The following is a 22,758-nucleotide window of genomic DNA, read 5'->3' on the forward strand; positions in this document are numbered from 1 at the left end:
GTTTAAACACTTCATTTTAACATGAGGATCTTTAAAAATTACAGTATCTGACCACTTGCAATGGGAGAGGAACTTTTCAGAGTACTTTGTGGACTCTCCAGAGCTTCCTTTTCAGAATGGAGCTTCTGCTTGGGGTGTATCTTTGTCTCTTCATCTTTACACAGTGTTTTGACTGATTTAGTTGCTTATGATAACCATAGTATTCTGATGGAAAGAAATTATGAGGGTAAAAGTGGAGGGGAAGCAGAATGACAGTGTTACAACACTTCACATCTGGTAGAAAAGGCACTTTTACAGACCTTTCAGCACCTTCTGAAAACAGTCAGATTCACTGCAGAACTACAGAAGGAAGAGGGCTCACAGTTAATACATGGAGAACCTGGATGCTGCTGGCCGCCAGAACTGCACTATTCACTTACAAGTGTGTGAGAAAAATGGAGTTTTTCTTTGACTCAGTGAGTGGCACATATTCTAAGCACTCTTTAGACACTAAGAAAGCTGCTGCAATTGCTCATTTGAGGAATACAAACTCTATCTGAATTAAATCTCCCAGTACTGCTGCTGGACAGGACTAAAGTATATAATTCTCCTATGACCCAGCTGACCAAGATGGGGTTGCACTGTGCCTCACTGGAGCAGAGGGTAAGGACAGATGGACATCCATGCAGCCTGGAGTGCCGGGCACTGCGATAACCCCTGCTGAGCACATAGTGTCTTACCTGCTACAGAGAACGGCTTAAGGCCATGTCTAAGCTTTAGTTCCCAGCTCACCTTCAGCAAGGACGACAAGCCAGCTCATAAGCATGCTGCAGAGAACCCTGTGTGTCAGCAGAGGTATAGACTCATGGAGGACCTCTTCCCCTTAATTTTATTCAACAAGGCTGAAAACCAGAGAGAGTAATCTAAACCGACCAAAACAATTAATTTTCTACTCCGAGTTACTGGGTTCACATAAAAGAACAGCATTTATAACAACTGTTGCGTGCACCTATTGGAAACATATGCTTTTTCTGAGGCTGAGGACATGGGAGGAGGCAGCCACTGTGTGTACAAAAATGTTTCCTGTTTAAATTTGGGACCGTATTTAGACTTGATGGCTTATTGTCTGAGAAGTTTATCTGGATAGAGGGAAGGTTGGTTTGTTTGTTTGTATTATGGATAAGGCAGTTTCCTGACTGGGATCACAGTGTTTATATTTGTCTTTTTTATGCCAATTGTGAGTAAAAGATCCAGTAATTTATTCAAACACTGCCTGTGGTGAATTGTTCAGTACATTCATTTTTACCATTCCTTTTTTAAAAGAATTGGTCATTTCCAGATGAAACATATGTCAAATTTTGGTAATGCCTGCATGATGCAGCTGTTGCATAGTAAACTATTAATACTCAAAGGAAATTCCTCTCAAAAAGGAAGCTGAAGCTGGTTTGATCAGAAATAGGAGACTTCCCATGATCTCCTGCTGTATCTTAATGCCAATGCGAGAGTTCCAGCTGTATATTCAACACAAGAGTCTTTTACCTAGTCCTTGACTGTGAACAGCTGGCACTGCCCATTCATTTGGTTCTCTAAGGAACTGTCAAAAGCAGCTGCAAAACAGAGAAAAATATACTTGCATAAAGCTAGGGTGAAAACTTTCACCCACTTATTTGGAAAGACATCAGGGTGAGCAGTTGACAAGCAACCTGCCTTTGGCTTGTCTAGTACTCACCCCTCCGAAGCAAAAGACCCTGAGAACTTATTAAAATGAATTTCATTTCACTCTTTGCTGAGGTCTCTAACGGAGAAGCACACGTCCATTTACTTGGAAGCACCAAGGCTGAAAAAGACAGTGGTTCTCAAGTTGATTCACCAATAAATTAGTCACTCAAGAACCCAAAGAAGGGCAAAGAGTTGGATGTTATCAGAAGAAACTGTTTGAGCCTCATTTGCTGACATAAACTTGTCAGATGTGAATACAGTAACAGTCCTATGTATAGAAGCATAGGAACTCTTCGCTCTACCTATGCCTCTCCTCCAAATGCTTGTTTCAGCATGGAAAAATTAAAAAACAAAGCGCATTTGTACCAAATTTAATTTGGAGAAAAATAGATGATCTCAATTGTTCCAACATTCATTCATAGCATAAGGTATCCCGCTCCACATTGAAGACTGGACTGATCTGACATGTTTAAGAACTTAATCTATTGTTCCAGAACCAAATGATCTGTGTTTTATTATCAGCCTGTAGCAGCAAATTATCTTTGATCTCAGCCCATATTCCACCTCACAAACCTCAATGGCAATCTATTCTGTTTTAAGAACCATTTGCTATGTATTTTCAACTTCTTTCACAAGATATATGCAAGCTGAGATATTCACCAACAAAAACCAACTTGAACTTTGCATTGACAAAGCTGTCCTGTGCTACCAGATGCCCTATTGCAATCACAGGTTCAAACTTTGGATGGATAATGAAGGCACAAACTGATGCAACCTTTACTTTGTTCTTAAAAAAGGTAAGAGTTAGCACTGATTTCCATACATGGTAGCACAATCAACAGATTACTGATAACTATGAAATGAAGGAAAAAAGAAGTTATCCTGAAGATCCTTCCCATCTCTGAAGTAGAAGACAACAAAAAACACGGATGAGAAGCTCTTGACTACACAGGGGTGGCATCAAGCGCACTGGTTCTGTGGAACAAACAAATGGGATTCCTCGTCCCTCCGAACCATCTCTGTAGCAGGAACAGCCAGGTGACAGACAAGGTAGAACTGTCATGAGGGTGTTAAGTCCACACCAAAAGGAGATCCTGATAATGCACAAGCACCATACAAAATCTCCAGACCCACATTCAATAATGCCATGAATGCAAAACGTCAAAGACAAGGAGGAGAAGATGTTCTTTTGCTGCCTGTGTGGCCATGCCAGAAGCCTGTTGACAAAACAAGACAAAAGGCAAATGCTTGTACCAAGAACAATTTTGACATTTGGTCTACTACTGAATCCTCAATGGCAGATTCACGAGATCAGAACATTAAAACCGTAAGACAAACCGTAAGGAAGAAAGAGCAGAGGCCAAAGGAGAGACAGTGGCATTCTGCAAAGATGCCTTGAATCTCCCCATTTCTGGCATCAGTAAGTTTGCATTTATGTAGCATTTCATAAACCTCAAATTAGTAAGGCTTCAACAAGCTGGAAAACACTAACTCCTCCAGTGCAGGGGCACAGGATACTGGAACACCCAACTCAAGGTCTCGTAGCAAGTCAGTACAAGTACCACCTACTTTTGTCGCCTGGGGGTCTACTTTATGCTAGAAGATTTCCCAAGTACAACTCTGCCAGACACGCCCACTAGCAGAGGAACACCTCATACCAAAGGAAAGAGTGCTCGTGCTCTCTGGATGACAGAAGCACTCTGAGCAAATGGCCTTCCCAGCTGTAGCACAGGCTGAGGGGCATGACTTCTTCTACACTCCTAACCCTCCTAACTCTTGGACCCAGCCTGAGTCCCACCCAAATCTAACTGCTTCCAAGGCAGCTCACTTAACTGAAACATCTCTCAATTTAATAATCTGTAATGTGAAGGGCAATGATGCTCCCTACCTACAAAAGCTCTTCAACTTTCTACAAGTGGATGGCTCAGTTTCATCCTTCTCTAACAGGAAAGTACTTATGTTTCACTGCCTCATAGAACGCTCCTGAAAAGTCACTGCAAAATACAGTATCTTCCTAGGGGAGCAAACCCAAGGCTGGGCCTTATTAAACCTCTGCTGGGCCATCAGAACACAACAATCCTTTAAGAAAAAAAAAAACCAAACCCAGTAGTTTCGTAATTACTACTCTGGAAGAATCTTTAGAATGTCATGGTTCTCACCTCTGTGACCTGCCAGATTCCCCATGGAACATCCCTGTGGAACAAGCATTAATTGCTCAGTCTTCTTGTGCCCATCATTTCTGAATCACTAAGGTAATATCACACCTTAGGCCTGGCCTCACCATCCTAGAGCAGGTGTTCAGCAGGGCAAAGTACATCTCTTGTATCAGTCTGGACTAGCAAAAATGGTGTCTCCAAAGCACAGCACAGTCTTCAGGAATAACCTCCAATCTAAGCATAAATTCACAGGCGCGAGATTTCCCAGCTGCAGTGATTTCTACACAAGCTGTCACAGGCAGAGGCAAGCTGGGTGTTGAAAATTTGCTTAAGTTGACATTATTTTTGTGGGAGCTGTACAAACAAACCCAAGCAATTCTCTTTTCAATGGTCATGACAAATATTGCTCTTACACTTTAACAAAGACACGCATTTCTGTGCTTTCAGTCCAGGTCCTGCCTTGTGTTACTACATGCAGGTAGTACCGGCTCTACATTCAGCTACCGGCTGCAGCTTCTCTTCTAAGCATTTTTATTCATTTGATTTAATAATATGCCACCTGTGAATATTCTGTTCTGACAACAGACTTGGGTATTTGCATTATTTCCAGTGAGTATGAATCTGCACCAGCAAATCCAGTGTTCAGAAACAGCTCTACAATAAGAACATAGAATATGTAGATTATACTGTGCTGCCATATGATGACACCCTTTAACAGTGGAAAGCAAAGAACTATTTTTGCCAAAAAGAAATCTAAGTCCTTTACCTTCCAAAGGAAAAAACCAGCCCCCCTCCCACCAACTTTTAATCACCAACTCATTAAATGGTTCACAGACTTCAATCTCAAAACAATTTAAGAAAACAGGTCCACTTAAGTTCATTCACATTTCTCCATACTGACCTCCCTCTAGTTGCATTGGAGATGACTAATCAGCATGCCACGGACAAAGTGGATGACACCAATATTGCCACAAATACACACTGCTCCCACTTCTATACAATGGTAAGAGGATCATACATCAGGCTGGACAGCAAGTTCTAGCGAATGTTCCTTCTTAACCCCAGATCCTTATGACTCTGCACAGACACAGAAGGCATACCAAGTACCTTTTAAGACAGGATTTTCTGTATCACCTCAGACCACTGATTCAGTGTCATGCCTCCAGATGCAGTCAAGGTGAATAGGTCTTCTCAGTTATACACAAGAGGCAGAAATCTTCTAACTCCTACAGGCATGCAGCTGGAGCCCTGAGCCATGAGAGTTAACAATAATGCTACCTCATGATGTTAGACTGAAGAAAAGTAGAGCTAATTAAAAACAAAGGAACATACAGAAGAATCCAGTAAAAGCAGTGTTTTTATTTATACCTTACATCACGGGAAAAGGCAATCACACAGCTGTTATTGTTCACAGAAAGCACAAAATTCAGATGTGACTTAAACATCCACTGTTTCTGGGTTAGGAAAACCTCACGTGACAAGAGCAGAGAGGAACCTGAGGAGGTACACTAGAAGACTGATTATCCACACTCTTTGAGCGCAATTTGTAAAACCATGCTTATTGATACCTGAGTAAGGGGAGGGAGGCCTCAAACTGAACCAGAACTTTCATCATAGACACTGGTGAAATTGATGCATTGAGTTTGTTAATTCTTACTGATTATCTGATAAATTGAAGATCCATTCTGAGATGTTTTCAAGAGACAAAAGGTTTGAGCGGGGACTTTCCTCATGTAGATCTATGCTAACTGTCTGGGGCTAAAGCAGAAGGAGTTGTGATCAGAATGGAAGATGACAACAGGGTAGCCAGGTCTATAACTGTGCTGTTTAACCAGCTTGATAAGGAGAAACCCCAGGGCAGAACAACAAAAAACAGTTCTGCTCTTGTAGACAGATCTCACCTGCCTTCTCTCTAAGGACACAGCTTTCATGACTAGTGGTTTCTATAGCAGAGGGGTTCTCCTGTGCTTTTCCTCCTAGGTGAGAGCAATGCAGCTTCCAGGCATTCAAAGTAAGACTAAAATGTAAATAATACATATAACAGAAAGGAGGAGAGTTTTATGTTAGAAGCAACTACCTAGGTTCTAATGAAGTCCTGCCTGGAAAGTTTCTTCCTGCCTTAAATTTCCCCAAAATGTTTGATATTTTATCATGGAATAAAACCAGACCCATAGCTAGAAGAAAAGTGCACTCTGTGCTTGCCACCCATTTTACAAATAATAACGTTTTACTTTTCAACGGGATATACATACGTAATTATTAAACATACATGTTATATATACAAACACTATATATAAAAAGACCCTACTAACAAGCCAAAATAGCACATGATCCAAAATTTCATATAATCATGAACTAGTGGGCAATGTAATTAAAAATAAGCCAATGAAATATTTGATCTAAGAAAATCTGCATGTCTTTTTTTTAGCTAGAAAGTAACTTTAAGTCAAGTGAAGAACTCAAAGGCAACTCAGACAAATAACTGGCAAAATATAATCTGAGTAATCACTTGTCTTTTTAAACTAAGAGCTCTGTTCAAGGAGATTTATAAAGATAAAACATCCCATGAAGTAAAATCACTTCAAATTAAGAAGCAGGAAAAAAATTACTGTAAAAACACGAGCTAAGATGGGAATAACAGCAAGCAAATTTTACAGCCGTGAGTGGATGGTAAGTGACAGCTACAAAGTGGCTTTAACTGTTGGACAAAAGTCACTGGAGACAAAGCAAGATGAAAAAGAGCCCAATGTGTTCATACAATGGCTCACAAGAGGCTCCTGAAGGAAAGGGCAAAGGAGTCAGAAATACCTATTGGTAGCTGCGAATGCAAAAGGACAGCAGGGGTCCCTTGTAGGTGAAGTCAGTCACACAACAAAGGAGACAGGAAAAATATACAGTGTCTCAGAAAGAAACCAGCATACAGACAAAATGTAAAATGACAAGGATAATCAAGACGCCTCAATAGTCAGAATCAAGAGACGGAAACAACCAACTCAAATACATTTCTCTACAATGTATCCAGCTATGAAAAATCCTACTAAGAGTAACACTGACCATCAGTTTTAAGCTAAGAAAATTACAATTTTGAAAACATGAAAGAAATTAAATATTATAGAATCTCTTCTCTCCTTAGCCTGCTTAGTGACCTCTTGAGGCTTGCTGAAGAGAACATTTCTTTTTCTGCTTTTTTCACCTTCTAATAGAAATATGAACAGCAACCTCATATTACTCCCTTTATTTCCTGTCTGTTCACTGTTGCTCTCTAATGTAAAAAAACACTGCAAATCACGCACAGGCTAAACTTTAAAAAATTAAGGTGGGTATTTGTCAACCTGTTAATTTCTCTGCTAAACAAGCGCACAAAAAATCCACAACCCACGCAGCTAGGAATCTAATCACAACAGAAAGGGCAATGTAAGGAATCTATAGACCCATTCTTTAAAATCTATGAACAGGGAAAAGAAGACTCTATGAAGAAGGCTGCCCTTGCGAACTTTCTGAAGGCAGAAAAAAAGTGAAACAAAAGGTCTGAGAGGAAAATTAGAAGTAGCTTTCAAACTAACACCACACAAAACACCACTGTGTTAGGAGGCAAAAAGGGCAAGGGGGAAAGAAAAAGGGAAAGGAAAAAGGTAAAACAAAGGGAAAATGAAAGAAAAAAGGGGAAAAAATAGAAAAAAGCCAATCCAACAGCTTTGAGTGCTAGGATCTTTAACACTGCCAACTCATAAACTCATCAAACATTTTCCTCCCACCTACTATGTTTCCTTCTTTAATACTACAATCCTGAAAAGAAAAATGATTGCACTAAATTTGCATAACTGTGCAACACAAGAGATTTATGGGCATTTTTTAACAGCCAAATCAGTCAAACAAATTGTCTGCAGAACTGCAACAGCAAGCTGTTGGGGTTCTTACTGTTGGCAACAGCACAAGTGCATTGAGAGAATCAAATCTTTTATTGTAAAAATCAATCACAATTCCCATTCTGTTCCTCAATCCCTAAAAAAAACCCCAAAACCTGAGTGCTCCTAATTTAGCCTTCTCACTGAAGAATGAATACCATATAAAAAGGGAGCCGCCAGTTGGCCCAGAGCCAAAAAGAAAGCTTTCAGGCACAAAAATTGCTGAGAACAATGTTTGTCTGCGCTCAAAAACTTTTTTAAATGCAACTCTGTACAGATAAGAGGCACATACCTGGAGACACGGTTAAGACTATACATTTATTATCATGGAGGATACAGCATTTTAAAAGGAGAAATAAATTAGAGATTAACACCTTTTTATGCAAGCTGCAAGGAGAATTCCTGGAGCAATTCAATTCAGCACAAGGAACAAGGACTCTTTCAAGAAGTCACCCTTTAACTGGGAAGGGCGCTTCTTTGCAGGGAGTCTGAACTGAGAAATACACAGCTCCTTGCTTTCTATTTATAGTCATTCAGGCAGTGAATAGTCTCATTCCAAATGCCACAAGGCATACTCACAACCTTTTATTCCAGAGACCTGATTTGTGTTACATTTCAAGAAGTCCAGCCCGATTAAAAATAAAAAAGGGGGGGAGGAGGGGGCGAGAGAGAGAGAGAGAAACGGCAACGCAACGCAAAACAGGAACATTTTCCCCCCCCAAGTTTTCCTTTATGAAGCTGGTGCTGGAAAGTGTGGAAAAGAGGGGGGTTATTTTAGAAACTTCCCTATGGGAAGGGAGAAAAGTTTGAGCTTTTGAAGCACATGCATTTTAACTCATTAACACTGAATACCAGTTGCCCTGCAATTTAGGCAAGTCTGGGGGAAGGAGGAAAAGGAGCAAGGGGTGAGAGCATTTCAATTACTTGGCTTTGAAGGACCCTTCTGAATGAGAAAGAGACAGAAAACACTTGTCAAATGCAAGTTCAAGTGAAAGCCACTTCTGTCAATGAAGTGTGCAGATGGCTGTGGGGGTTCCACTGATCCTTAACTGGGCCTTTATTATGTCTTTATTGCTCACAAAAAGGCAAGGGTCACCTTCAGTTTAGAATAAGTTAGCATCCTTTCCCACAGAATGACTCTGGTCAATCAAGCCAAGCAAAGGAAGTATTCCTTTGAGTGACTGCTATCCCATCAGCACACTGAAGAATTTCTAGAAGGGCTAAACAGACACAAAAACCTTTGGTCTCATCTACACTACTGACATTTACCAGAAAAATTTCCCACCATTGCAGGCAGTCTTGGGAGAACTAGGGTAGGCTGGTGGTGGCTGTCATGTATGTCTGGTTAGATTTCTTTCTCGTTAGAGCCAGAAGATATGAGTCTAAAAATGGTACTGACAGCTTTCAAAATTTTTCAAAATTTCATTCAAAAAAATTTCATGAAAAGAAAGTTCCACACCTGTTTTTTTAGTGTGTGTTCTTCAGAAACATGGGAACCCTACCAGGCCAGCCCATCATGTCAGGTCTCCTGTTTCTAACAGCATCCAGGTCCACTTGTTTCATAACCAAAGGTTGCAGGAATTTCTGCCGATAATCACGTGTGGTACTACCACATGCCCTCCCATTATTGCTCAAGACAATCCAGCTAGTGCTTTCCAACATTAGCTTCTGTGGTGCTGTGAAATACCGTCACCAGTGCAGAACCCTTAAAAAACCCAACAAAGCTGAAATAGAAGGTGGCTAGAATTTATCTTTGTGACACAAAACTCTGTATTCTTCATTTGAAAAAGCTCACACCTAAGGTCACTAAACACCAAGAAGGGTGCAGTGCCCCCAGTGGGTTCAAAGGATTATATATGAGAAGGAGAGTTCCAGAAACTGAAAGGTCAAATATCTCCAACACTTTCTTTCCAAAACAGAAATAGGAAAATAAGGGCAGGGGAAGAACGTTTTCCCAGCGAAAAGTTAGTTCTGAAACTACAGTGAGAAACCAACCTACCTGATACGGTACACTGTGCATGTTGACATAACTACCCCCAAAGTATCAGAGAAACAAGTCTCTCTCAACACTGCTATAAGACTACATTCATGGGATCACAACTCCTGGACAGCACAAATCACCTTCCCCCTAGGTCAGTGGCAAGCGATATGGCAAAGCTCAGTATTCTTCTCAGAAGACAACAGGAGAAAGTAGCAAAACAAAAGCAAAGCTTCAAGAAGGTTACTAGGTTAAAAACTCTCTTAACTATCCTACCCGCTAGTCTGACAAAGAAAATCCCAGTTACTCCAACTCCCACAGAAGCCACCTTTTCCTCAGCAACTGGAAAAAACATGCTTATTCTGTGCAAGACAAGCCACCAAGTTCTCATAAAAGGGGGGCCCACTTCCACACTTCATAGGTACAGAAGCCGTTGTACCACTAAATACAAAATCCCTCTTTTAAATATAGGAAGTTGATCCCAGCAAGGGAAGTAAAGCAGAATTCTCTCCCTAGCAAGCAGAAAAGGGTGATTTGATATCAGATAGCATAAAATAATTCTTCGGGGAAAAAGGAGAGCCATTGGAAAAGGGTGATTTGACATCAGATACACTGAAACAATTCTTCAGGGAGAAAGGAGTGCCTGAACATGTAAGCATTTTAGTTTAATGCATCCTCAGGACTTCCTCTTGATAAATACAGCAAAAGCTGCACACACAGAAGTAATTCCTGAGCATTCCACAAAGACCAAATTTAGAAGCTGTCTGTTGGTTGCTTGTTTTTTAAGTTGTCACTTTAAAGAAAGGTAGTACACAACAATATAGTCCCTGGAGAATCAACAAGACTTAGAGGTCTTCATGACTATACAGCAACCCTAATAAATCATAAATGGTTGTAGATGAAAGTTCATACTGGTACATATTCTGCTGTGGAAAGACTCAAAGGAGTATTTAAACTGACAAATGCCAATAATTGTGGATTTTTCACTTCCAAGCTAATGGAATCAAGCTGGGCACAGAAAAATTTTCGGAGGATCCCTGATCAAGAGCATCCTATGGAGAGTCATTCAATCAAATAATTATTTGAGAGTTTTCTACTACTGCATTAAGTGGCATGACTTAACACAGGCCACATCATCTCCTGTATCCTCTACTTGAGACAAGAAACCCATGCTGAGACTGCTTCCACACAACGGGGTTTTGCTGCAAGGCTGGTTTTGCGCTACTTCTCTACAGACAAACATTGCTGGTTATTTCCGATGCTGAAGGCAAGGTCAACTAACGTGAACCTTGCACTTGGAACAGAGAGTACTGAACTTTTCGATGTTTCTTAGTTCCTGGAAACTGGAAAAAGCGGGGAGGAGGAGAGGTTAATCCAGTATCTCAGCACAATCCCTAAGAAAAAAATTCTCTTTACTACAGAAAAGATTCACCTTTATCGTGGAAAATCCATTTATTCTCAACAATATCCCAGACAGCAGTCTTCACTTCAGACGTGTAGCTGCCTTTTCCCTATGTATGGCCTAGATCATGAAGAAAAGAACTGGAGTCTTGAATTTGGTTTGAATCTATCTAGGAAATCTCAGCTTACATAACTAAGGATGTGCTCATGACACCACATGCTGCTGAGGATACATGGTACAATGCTTTTGGTCCAAGAGGTTTGCCTTGAGGACTGAAGCCTCCACACCCGTCTATCGGGCTGTTGCATTTCAGCCAAAAGGTGATAAAGACAAGACTAAGTGAGGCTGGGTTATCATCTACCTGCAGAGGTACTTCCTCCCCCGTCCCCCATCCCATCCCATCCCATCCCATCCCATCCCATCCCATCCCATCCCATCCCATCCCACCCAGAATGGCAGGAGTTTTAGTCAAGACTACTGAAGAACAGAAAATAATATGCATCTCCAGGAGTGCTACTGAACACAGGATGGGACTGGCCAAAGTTCGGATGTGTCCCTTACGCCAAACACTCTTCTCTACAACACTGTCATACCTTTGTCTTGTTCAGGGCTCAGATACAATTTCACCTGGTAGCTAACTCAGAATGGTGAAAAGGGACAGGCGGGAATTCACCTTTATAAGTTTATCTTTTTCCATTCGGTCAATGAGTCTCTCTGCTCTGTGAACACTTCCTTGCTACATAGATTGGGAGCACAAAGGTGCGTAACTTCTGTTCTGACCAGCTAAAGCATCTCCTTATGTGAACCTGGATCTGACTTTCTTCAGCAGCTCCCACACTTGGTAACAGTCCTCTTAAAAGTAAACAAAGCTCATGTGGTGTAAGGCATAAAACAAGATACTGAAATTCCTAATTAAGCAATAAGCAAAATACAGACAACTTCATCTTGTAATTAGAAGCGTGGAGCTAGAAGGCTCTATGCTCCCCAACAGGATACAGACACTGTGTGTTAGCAGGTAGAGGCTGGCTGTATTTCTGTGTTCCAGAAAGAGGTAGTCTCACACCAGGAAATCCTGAACCAGAACTCAGGGTTTACAAACGTGTAACACAGCCAGAAGAGTTTAAATTCATATGAAACCATTAGGATCTGAAATCACTCAGCGGTCTGACCTGCTGAACATTACAGATCATTGTATGTCACCTCAGCAGTCTCTGTTTCCTGCTACAGGTGGGTACAAGGCTGCACCAACTGCAACATCATTTCTATGGTAGCAGACAAGTTAAGAACAATCATTATAAATATGCCTGAGCAGAAAACTCTAAGCTCTTTTAGCAGAGGAAGCTGTGAGTCCACTAACATCCCTGCTGGTTTGAACTGAGGTGCTTATTCTTGACTCCAAATCTGGTGATAAGTCTGATGGTGCAAGCAGAACACAGCCAACAGGCAGATGAGAGAGCAGTGATTCCTGAAGAGGAGCAAATAACAGACTCTTTCACCACCTGCCAGGTTTCCTTCTTCTTCCTAAAGGTGCACATCCCCTTTTCACCTTGTCAGGCTTTATATAATTTTGCAGAATTAGTGAGAATCTGATTTATTCTTTATGCTACTCTCCACAGATATTTATGATTGTCATTGTTAAACCACTTAAGTCAGAGATACAGCTCTCTTCCCTCCCAGAAAGCCTGTGTTCCATCCCAGTGACGTCTCTCTGGGAAAAGCAATAATAACTAATTTATCATCAGTCTTAACATTAAGTCCAAGAACTGCCAGAACCCTGCAACAACATTTTAAGCTAGTCCTTCCTCCAAATTACTCTTCCTATCCATTCTAAAATGGCTATCTGGCTGCTGTTCAAAATTTTGTCCCCAGCTCACTAGTGCCATTCAGCGAGACCTGGATAGGCTGGAAAGTTGGGCAGAGAGGAACCTGATGAGGTTCAACAAAGCCAAATGCAGGGTCCTGCACCTGGGGAGGAACAACCCCATCCACCAGTACAGGCTCGGGGCAGACCTGCTGGAGAGCAGCTCTGCGGAGAGGGACCTGGGTGTCCTGGTGGATGACAGGTTAACCATGAGCCAGCAGTGTGCCCTGGCTGCCAAGAAAGCCAATGGGATCCTGGGGTGCATTAAGAGGAGTGTGGCCAGCAGGTCGAGGGAGGTTCTCCTTCCCCTCTACACTGCCCTAGTGAGGCCCCATCTGGAGTACTGTGTCCAGTTCTGGGCTCCCCAGTTCAAGAAAGATGAGGAGCTGCTGGAGAGTGTCCAGTGGAGGGCTACGAGGATGGTGAGGGGACTGGAGCATCTGTCCTACGAGGAGAGGTTGAGGGAGCTGGGCTTGTTTAGCCTGGAGAAGAGAAGGCTGAGAGGGGACCTAATTTATGCTTATAAATATCTCAAGGGTGGGTGTCAGGAGGATGGGGCCAAACTCTTTTCAGTGGTGCCCAGCGACTGGACAAGGGGCAATGGGCACAAACTGAAGCACAGGAAGTTCCGTCTGAACATGAGGAAGAACTTCTTCACTCTGAGGGTGACGGAGCCCTGGAACAGGCTGCGCAGGGAGGTTGTGGAGTCTCCTCCTCTGGAGATATTCAAGACCTGCCTGGACAAGGTCCTGTGCAGCCTGCTCTAGTTGACCCTGCTTCCGCAGGAGGGTTGGACTAGATGACCCACAGAGGTCCCTTCCAAGCCCTACCATTTTGTGATTCTGCGATTCTGTGATATGCCTGGTCCTTGGACACTGCTACAAATACAGATCTCTTGCAACAATGTTTGTTGAGCAGCTCCCTTCAGGTAAAACAAAAAAGCCCCATCCACCTACAACAGCATTCTTGCTTGCTGGTTCTTCAATCAAAACACATGGCAATACAGAGGCCTAACAGCTACTTGAAACTAATAAAAACATATTGGTATATAATGCTCACAAACCACATACGCAACCTCCAACAAAAAAAACATACCCAATGGCCACAAACATGTACACCTATCACTCCCCCAGCAACAGAGCTTAATCTCAGGCAGAAGAGTAGTACATTGCAAAAACTAAAACTAGAAGCGGCACCATCAGCAGCATTCAAAGGAGCAGCCTAGCTCGCAGGAAGATGCTGAACATATGAACAGCAGTGACATATACACAGTTTGCTAGCCCAATTCTGACATGTGCTATTCAACATTAACATATGTCAATATAATACAATACGTATCGCTTACATACGTAGCGCTTGCATCTAGAAAGGATATAATTTCCAAATGTATCAGAAGCAAAAGGTATAGGATATAGTGCATATATGCTCCATCTAGGGAACACAGTATAAGCTTGAATAACTTATATCTAACAATTACATTAGTTGACATTTCTCTGCCACAGTTCTAAATTGAATCAAATGTCACTGAAAAGTTTCAAAAAATTCACTGAAATCAAAGCTCCCTCACTATCATCTATTTACATGATTTTATTACGGCAGCTGTCTACTTAGACTGATACCTGTACTTTAGATCGAGGAGATCCATGATTAGAGATCTGGACAGACTGGATCAATGGGCCAAGGCCAACTGTATGAGGTTTAACAAGGCCAAATGCTGGGTCCTGCACTTGGGTCACAACAACCCCATGCAACACCGCAGGCTTGGGGAAGAGTGGCTGGAAAGCTGCCCGGCAGAAAAGGACCTTGGGGTGTTGGTCGACAGCGGGCTGAACATGAGCCAGCAGTGTGCCCAGGTGGTCAAGAAGGCCAACAGCATCCTGGCTTGTATCAGGAATAGTGTGGCCAGCAGGAGTAGGGAAGTGATCGTGCCCCTGTACTCGGCACTGGTGAGGCCACACTTCGAATACTGTGTTCAGTTTTGGGCCCTTCAGTACAAGGAGGACACTGAGGTGCTGGAGCATGTCCAGAGGAGGGCAACGAGGCTGGTGAAGGGTCTGGAGAACAAGTCTTACAAGGAGCGGCTGAGGGAACTGGGGTTCTTTAGTCTGGAGAAGAGGAGGCTGAGGGGAGACCTTATCACTCCCTACAACTACCTGAAAGGAGGTTGTAGTGAGGTGAGTGTTGGTCTCTTGTCCCAAGTAACTAGCGATAGGACGAGAGGCAATGGCCTCAAGTTGCATCAGGGGAGGTTTAGATTAGATATTATGAAAAATTTCTTTACTGAAAGAGTGGTCAGGCATTGGAACAGTCTGCCCAGGGAAATGGTTGAGTCACCATCCCTGGAGTTGTTCAAAAAATGTGTAGATATGGCACTTTGGGACATGGTTTAGCAGACATACTGGTGTTGGCTTGATGGTTGGACTTTATGATCTTAGAGGTCTTTTCCAACCTTAATGATTCTATGATCCTGTATTTCTTCTTTCTATATCCATTTCACTTTTCTGTTCCCATGTATTAATGCAAATACGCAGTGTGGGTATTATTTACATTAATATAAATATAAACTAGGTCCTCTGAAATACACTTATATTTATATAAAAAGGAGGCTTTAAATTTTTTATATCTAATTAGCATGTGGTTAAAAGTTTAAAATAGTTGCTCTCTCTATGAGATTTGCCTGTTTCAAGAAATCAGTCCAGAATATCTCCCAAGTAGTTCATTGCATTACGTAGTCTTTTTAATCCTCTGGTGAAAAATGCCAATGCAAAGAAACACACACAAAAATGTATTGGTTATGAGAAAATGTCTCATGTATAAATTACATATTGCATTTTTTAGGTCAAATGACTGGAAAACAAAGTGCAATATGTCAAGTACACTCAGACTTGTTTAGAAAAAACAGCCCTAAATTAGTTTAGTTGTTAATTTTTCTCCCCAGTAAAACCGACTTCTGCAAAACCTACACCCATTTAAGCAGCAATTTGTCATCAATGTCATTTTACACCATTTATGCAGAATGCAATCAACAACAAACAAATCACACAGAATGTTTCCTTAAATTTCAAGGACAGCCCACATAACTGCATCTTGGAAAATTTTTTCAGTGAACTCCAGGATTGTCATCTGGTGCTAATTTACACTTTAAACATCCTACAAACTTGCAGAGAATTAGTGTACATAATCATATGAGTTCTGCAAAGACAAATGAAGGACATTTGTCAACAGAGGCGAAGGTGGGGACACAGGGGGAAGCTGCCAGAAGGGACAGTCTGCATAACATTTATTCCAAGAATATTGCACAAAGTAAAATGCGTACATAATAACAGGCACCTGAGAATTCAATAACTGTGAATTATGCAATTACACCTTAGGCACTTTAAGCAAATACTGAAGAAGTACATGGGAAAACCTCGCTAACCACAAAATTGTTTTTAAAGAGAATTAGGAAACTACACGTGGATGCCATTGGGTCTTTGCTTCTCTCTCTGCTGGAACTCTGTAATCCTTATTAATCTGCTGTTTGTTCCTGGAAAGCACCTTCTCTATGTCACTAAAATCCAGAGTTCAGTTGGATTAATCCATGCCCCTTACTCGTAGCTGCAGCCATGCAGACAAACACATGATTTCGACAGACATGACACAAAATATGCTACATATTTTTCCTTGCAGCACACTTCTCCAAACTAATTAAAAAAAAGAAAAAAATAAGGCTGGACACAACATTACCACAGGGTGCCAAATCTGCAGCAAAAGCTCCATAGGTTCGTGCCACGCAAAATTTTGACAAGCCTTGCCAAATGGTTTCTTCAGGATGCAAACTGCTTGCAAAGTGACTGGACCCTTTGTGTTGCAGCTGAATGCTGCAGATGGGAAGGTTAGGAATGGGTTTTTGCCAGGAAAGGGTAACTGCTGTTTTCACTCTGCAGTTTTACATGCACAAATACGAACATACTCTTGTGGTATGGGATGCTGCTTGGTACCCTCAACAGCTCTGCAGCTTTCCCTTTCTAATTGTGGAATCAAAAAAACCAAACCAGAGACATTTACAGTATGTTTCAAACCTGAAGTCCAGCAAAAATAGGAGAGATGTCTTCAGCTTATCAAATTTCCAGGCTGTACAAAGTTCAGTCACTGCTTAAGAACTTCATATACGAACAGGCCAATCTCAGAAACCAGACCAGAATACCAAGCAGAACTATGCACAAATATGCACAAACGGTATTCACTCGTTGTTTTTTTCTATATGGAAAGCAATTCTCATCTATAACCAGTTCATCAGAAAGCTACAGAAAAGCCTACATAGTGCACTTTTTGCAGCATCAGTCTCAGAACTTCTTCCTCCCTGACAGGCTTTACATCCAACCATGCTTTGTACCATAGTAGAGAGAACAGTTTCAGTTTATCCTATTTTGCAATTTCTACACAGTGAGCTGGGACACTTTGAGGCAGGTGAAAGTAGATGGATAGAGAAAAACCGTGGAGATAGGAATTTCCTCCTTTACCTTACGCCTTTCGCAGATCTTTGGTCTCTAGAAAATTTCCAATTGCTTCAGAAAATCTGCAACTGCAGTTTTTTGATAACAAAACTGCCAAGTGACATCACTACAAAAGTCCAAGAGAAACTAACTGCTCTGAAAAGTAGGTGATGGCAGTGAAGCTGGCACCTTAACAGTCAACTACCCAATGCAGAGCCCAGCCACTGTCCCTCTCCATTACCATCTACAAGCTCTCTGGCCCCCCATCTTCAGCGCACTAAAGGCAGCACGCAGCGATCCACATGCCACATGCTACCTTCTTGGCCTTCTGCAGTAGAGTGCAGCTGCAGAGTGCCACTTTCTGAACTGCGCAGGGGCCCTCCAGTTGGTTGAAGTCTTCCTCAGCATAAATCTGAATGTTATTTTAGATGAAGCAAAACCTCTCTCCTTGCAGCGTAGCAGGAGAGTAAACCACCCAAAACTTCATGAATTTTTTTTTATTTTATTTTTGTACCTAATGAGTTACAACTTACTATTTACTATTCCACCTATGCTGGTTTTAGGTGTCAACATAAACTAAATTCATCCAGTAACATGCTACGCTTCAAGGTAGATTTAGGTGCTTATCGGCAAAAAGAAAAATCCTAATACTCAGCTAGGTCAACCACAGTATGAAATATGAACGCATATCCTCCACTTGCAGCCAGCTGGCTTTTGTTTCTGACAAGCTGTGGATGCAACAGACATACATACACATACAGAACAAATCACTGAGAAACCAGCTGCACTGGTAAGCCACTTAAATGGCACGCTCTTGGCAACAGAACACATGCATGACAGAATGAGTTTATGCGGAATAACTTCAATAGCAAGTAAAAGTGGAAATGTCCCACCTCATAGACTAGAGCAAGATGAGCAATAAATGTGAAATACAATCCATCGGATCAATTTGCTTGTATTCTAAAATATTTCCTTAGCGCAATTTTTTCATCTTGTAGAGGAGTATTAATGAAAAGAGGCTCTGTTATAGTGACCAGTCTCAACTTGCACAGTATCTGAGCTGCATCAGTAACTGGTGAGGTCACACAGCTCTTTCCCAGGCAAGCATAGTATAGAAACGTGTCTGGCACGTCTTCCAAAATGGAAACTGAAAATTTATTTTCTAATGGAAGTTCTGCAATAGATATCCAACATCCATTTCTACTGATAACAGTTTCAACTCGTGCCAGTCCAGAATGGACCATGACAGACCCCTTTACAGCATGGTTCAGAACTGCGGGAAAACACACATGACTTTTTTCGCCCATCATATCCTAAATGAGCCTATTCAGACATTTGTAAATACAGCGTGAGAAGGAGTCTGTTCATGATAGCTAACAACAGTAAACTCCAAGCATAAAGACAAAAAGTGCAAAAAGAAAAAAAAAAAAGCATGAAAAGACTTCAATTGAGAATATTTACACCTGTTTTAATCTAAGAAAATGTGGAGTCCATTGCTAGGAACCTAGAGATTTCACTCTTTGTGATAATAATTAAAACAGGGTTGCACAACATATAGGAATCACCTTATCTACAGATGTCACAACCCAATTCATGTAAAGAATATCTTCTGTTTGCAAGACCAAGTGAACCACCCTCTTCTCTCTGTTTTTGCAAAGAGAAGAGAACCGCAAAAAGTTATGTATAATAAGCAAAAGAAAAACGGAGGGAATAAAATCCCCTTACTTTGGCTTCTCTGATTTTCCGAAACTTAGATGCCAAACCAAACAGTATCGCTAGCTTCACTGCCTTACAATGAAGTGAAACAGACTGAACAGACCACTTAAAACCATAAAACACTTTGCAAAACTATGGTCCCACCTCCAAAAGGTGGCTTCTGGAACTTTCTCTGTCCTGCAGGCTGAAAGGCAAGGGGGAACAGGACCTCTCTGACAGTCATCGAGCCCAGTACTTCGCTACTGCCAAACACTGAAGTAACATTTCTGGAACAAGCAGAGAGTCTTGCTTCTCCTTTTCCTGAGGGCTAAACCTTTAAAGGGCACAGTAATTCCTCAAAATTAATTTATCTAAAAACATTGCATATGCTACTCCCCCAAATAACATGAAAACTCAATCGACATCACAGGTCATGACCAAAAGAAAAATTTCTATATTGCCTTTCTTAGGTATTGGTACAGAAATAGCCTGTTCTAACAGTATAGTCAAAACATGACTTCAGTAAACCAGCTTATACCACAGCAAGAAAACTTTTAATTATTGCTTTAAAGAGAAAAACTTTCTTTGGGGTCTTTACTCTTACGTTCTGGTTTGATAATTGTTTTTATTAATTGATTTCCATTAGCTAGTTATTCCCCTTGTCTTACTTTGAAGCTAATTAAAATTCCCTGGAGAATTCCCTTTTCAAATTATAATACTTGGACCTAATTATTGAGCACCTTTAATTTTCAAACTGTTCTTCCAACATCCTGGTGGAAGACAAACAACTACTTCATACTAAGAACATGCCACAACCGTGTCAAGGGGCTTATGACCACCAGTCACCTGGAGCTTAACAACACATTAAAAAGTAACATTTGTTTGGCTGACAAATCTAATGATCTAATGATAACAGAGTAGGAATTTCTGAATTTGCCTGATCTTAGGTCATGTCTCATGCTGTCATCCAAACCCTCAGGTTAATCATAACCCACTATAACAAATTTAGATTGAGATTCAAAATCCAATTTTTCCTTCTTAGAAATATGAGCACAAGTGACCAGTAACCAGATGCACTTCTTAAACAACTCCTTCATTTAGAAACAAAGCATTGAGGATGGTGGGGAACACAACAGGTTCTGTTTCAGACTTACTCACAACGTCTGGCTGTATCTGTATTCTCTACCCACATCGTCAGCTGTCTCAAGTTAAATGGACACATTCGTGCAGGGAAATCCACTACTACATACAGACCTTTAGCAACTCCATGAACACATCCACAACAAATGTATAAAATGGCTGTTGATCAGTAGTCTTGGATTACACAACAGCCATGTGCCTGTCTACACCACAATATTATCGAGCTCTATCAATCTGGTGAACTTCCTCTCAGCTGAATACTGTTGTTAATAATTCACTGAAACCTCAGAATCTCATGAACACAGGTTCAGAAGCCCCAAAAAGCCCTGCCCCGAAACTTCATTCTAACTCTTCCAGTTATTTATCATGTTCTGCTCTGAGTGAAACTACTTTGGGACTCAGTTCTCTGCAGCTATATCTAAGACTTGTTTCACCTCTGTGGCAACAGAGTTATTCTTTTAGATTAAGATTTGGGGAAAAACGCATCTCCTTGATGTCTCTTGAAACATCTCGGACCTCTCTGCTGCAATTGTCAATGTCCATGAACAGACCAGTACAGACGCCTGCTTTGACCATATTTTAAATTTAAAGCAGTGAATCTCCAGAGACACTTCACTACTTTACTCCTGGGAGCAAATCATAACAAATGACTGGATAATTTGTCCAACTTTGTCTAGTGTTTGAGGAACAGGCAGACAGGATGAATTTTTTGCATTTTTGAGAAAAATCTTCCCCAAAAAGGAGAGCATAACGGAATCACACTGTGTTCTATCAGAAATTCTTTCAACAATTACAAAATACTAAATATCGTCATAAATGTTTATAGAACATTGTGAAGATAATTTCTCCTCCTCAAATTCAGAGGTAGAATGACGAACCTTGCATCAAGTCTTTCACACGCAGCAATTTTAGATACTAGTTCCAAGCACCACAGACAAGTCAAAACATCTTTTAAAGAGGTTGTACATGAGCGTCCTAATTTGTTGCAAAAGCCTCAGGTAAGACTAGGGATTTCAAGCAATTCCATTTGTAGCAACGTAGACAGAACAAACAACATTTCTTGCAAAAATTTTCTGAACTACATGAATGTGTTTCCTTTCCTCTTAAATATGTCTTGTTATGCTAAATATAATTTTAATATTAATGAAACAACAGACTTCTCAAAAAATGGATACATGTATCCAAGACATAAAGCAGCACATTACAACAGCACTTGTTTTCTAAGAATGCACACAAGTATGGCTCTATTACTCACCTCAATTTTATCTGTTTTTGCATCTCCCCAGTAAAGCTTGTCTTTTTCAAGATCCAGTGCCAAGCCATTAGGCCAACCTAGGGACGTATTCACCAGAACTCGCCTTTCTGAGCCATCCAAATAAGCACATTCTATCTTTGGACTTTCACCCCAGTCCGTCCAATACATGTAGCTGTAAAAAATAAAGAGGAGAAGCAGTCAATGCATGTAACACGCAAGACAAAGAAGTGTCAAGATTTGTTCTGCTTTTGAAAGAACTCACTAACATTCTGCTTTCCCATCTGCAGGAAACAAGGCAAATCAAACTGTAATCAGTGATGACAACATAAAGTTTGAGCATTAAATAAACTATTTAAAACATGCAGTGGCCCAATTCTTTCATAGTTATGATAACTCTGAAGATGCAGAGAAAAGAAAATTCAACCAAAAACACAATGTACAGGTTAACTCAAGAACACTATATTTAGAAGTCACCTTTTATATACACAGTATTAAAGGGATGAAGCAAGGGAAAGACAGTTATTTCCAGAACATTTGACAAATAATACACACATCACCTCACAATTTGCAGATTTTCAGTTTCAGGAGACCATAAACTGGATCCAAAGACCTACCACAGGGCTATCAATAAACACAAAACTTACCCCATTACAGGATTCAGCACTATTGCTCGAGGTTCATCTAGGTTTTCTGAGATAAGGATCTTTCTTGATGTCCCATTCAACCGGGTCACTTCAATGCGGTCTGTTCCAGTATCAGTCCAGTACAGATTCCTCGCCACCCAGTCCACAGCAATACCATCTGGATGGTTGATTTCTGTGGTTATGAGAGTCTGTGCTCCAGAGCCATCAAGGTAGGCCCGACGAATTGCCCGGACATCATCATCAGTCCAGTAAATGTAGCCTTCCACAGGATCGTAGTCTATGGCAATCGCATGTCTGATATTGTCTATCTGCAGAATAATGTCAGTGAAATCTGGCATGTCCAGGGAAATCCTCCTCAAGTCAGTCCTCCTAGCGAGCAGCAAGACTTCTTCAGCACCTGTGGAGAAAAGCATTTATGGTATCGTTTCCTTTGCTATTGATGTGAACACTTCAGTACACCACAGCAGGCTGTGAACAGCACCGGGCCTGCTGGCGACAGGTGGAACTCAGCTATCTCAGAGGGGAAAAAGAATTCTTGGCCATGAGCTG

At 41.2% G+C, this 22,758-nt stretch overlaps 1 protein-coding gene across 5 annotated transcripts in view; it reads right to left on the reverse strand.

Moving 5' to 3' along the window:
- LRP5 (LDL receptor related protein 5) overlaps positions 1 to 22,758 on the reverse strand; it is a 192,271-nt gene that overhangs the window by 77,840 nt on the left and 91,673 nt on the right. For all 5 annotated transcript variants that reach the window (XM_075425033.1, XM_075425034.1, XM_075425032.1 and 2 more), the window contains exons 6-7: positions 22,210 to 22,606; positions 21,566 to 21,737 (exon numbers count right to left, since the gene is read on the reverse strand). In XM_075425033.1, coding sequence (XP_075281148.1) covers positions 21,566 to 21,737; positions 22,210 to 22,606 — 569 coding nt within the window. The remainder of the gene's footprint in view (positions 1 to 21,565; positions 21,738 to 22,209; positions 22,607 to 22,758) is intronic.

This window comes from Opisthocomus hoazin, chromosome 7 (genome assembly GCF_030867145.1).
Source record: "Opisthocomus hoazin isolate bOpiHoa1 chromosome 7, bOpiHoa1.hap1, whole genome shotgun sequence".
NCBI lineage: Eukaryota > Metazoa > Chordata > Aves > Opisthocomiformes > Opisthocomidae > Opisthocomus > Opisthocomus hoazin.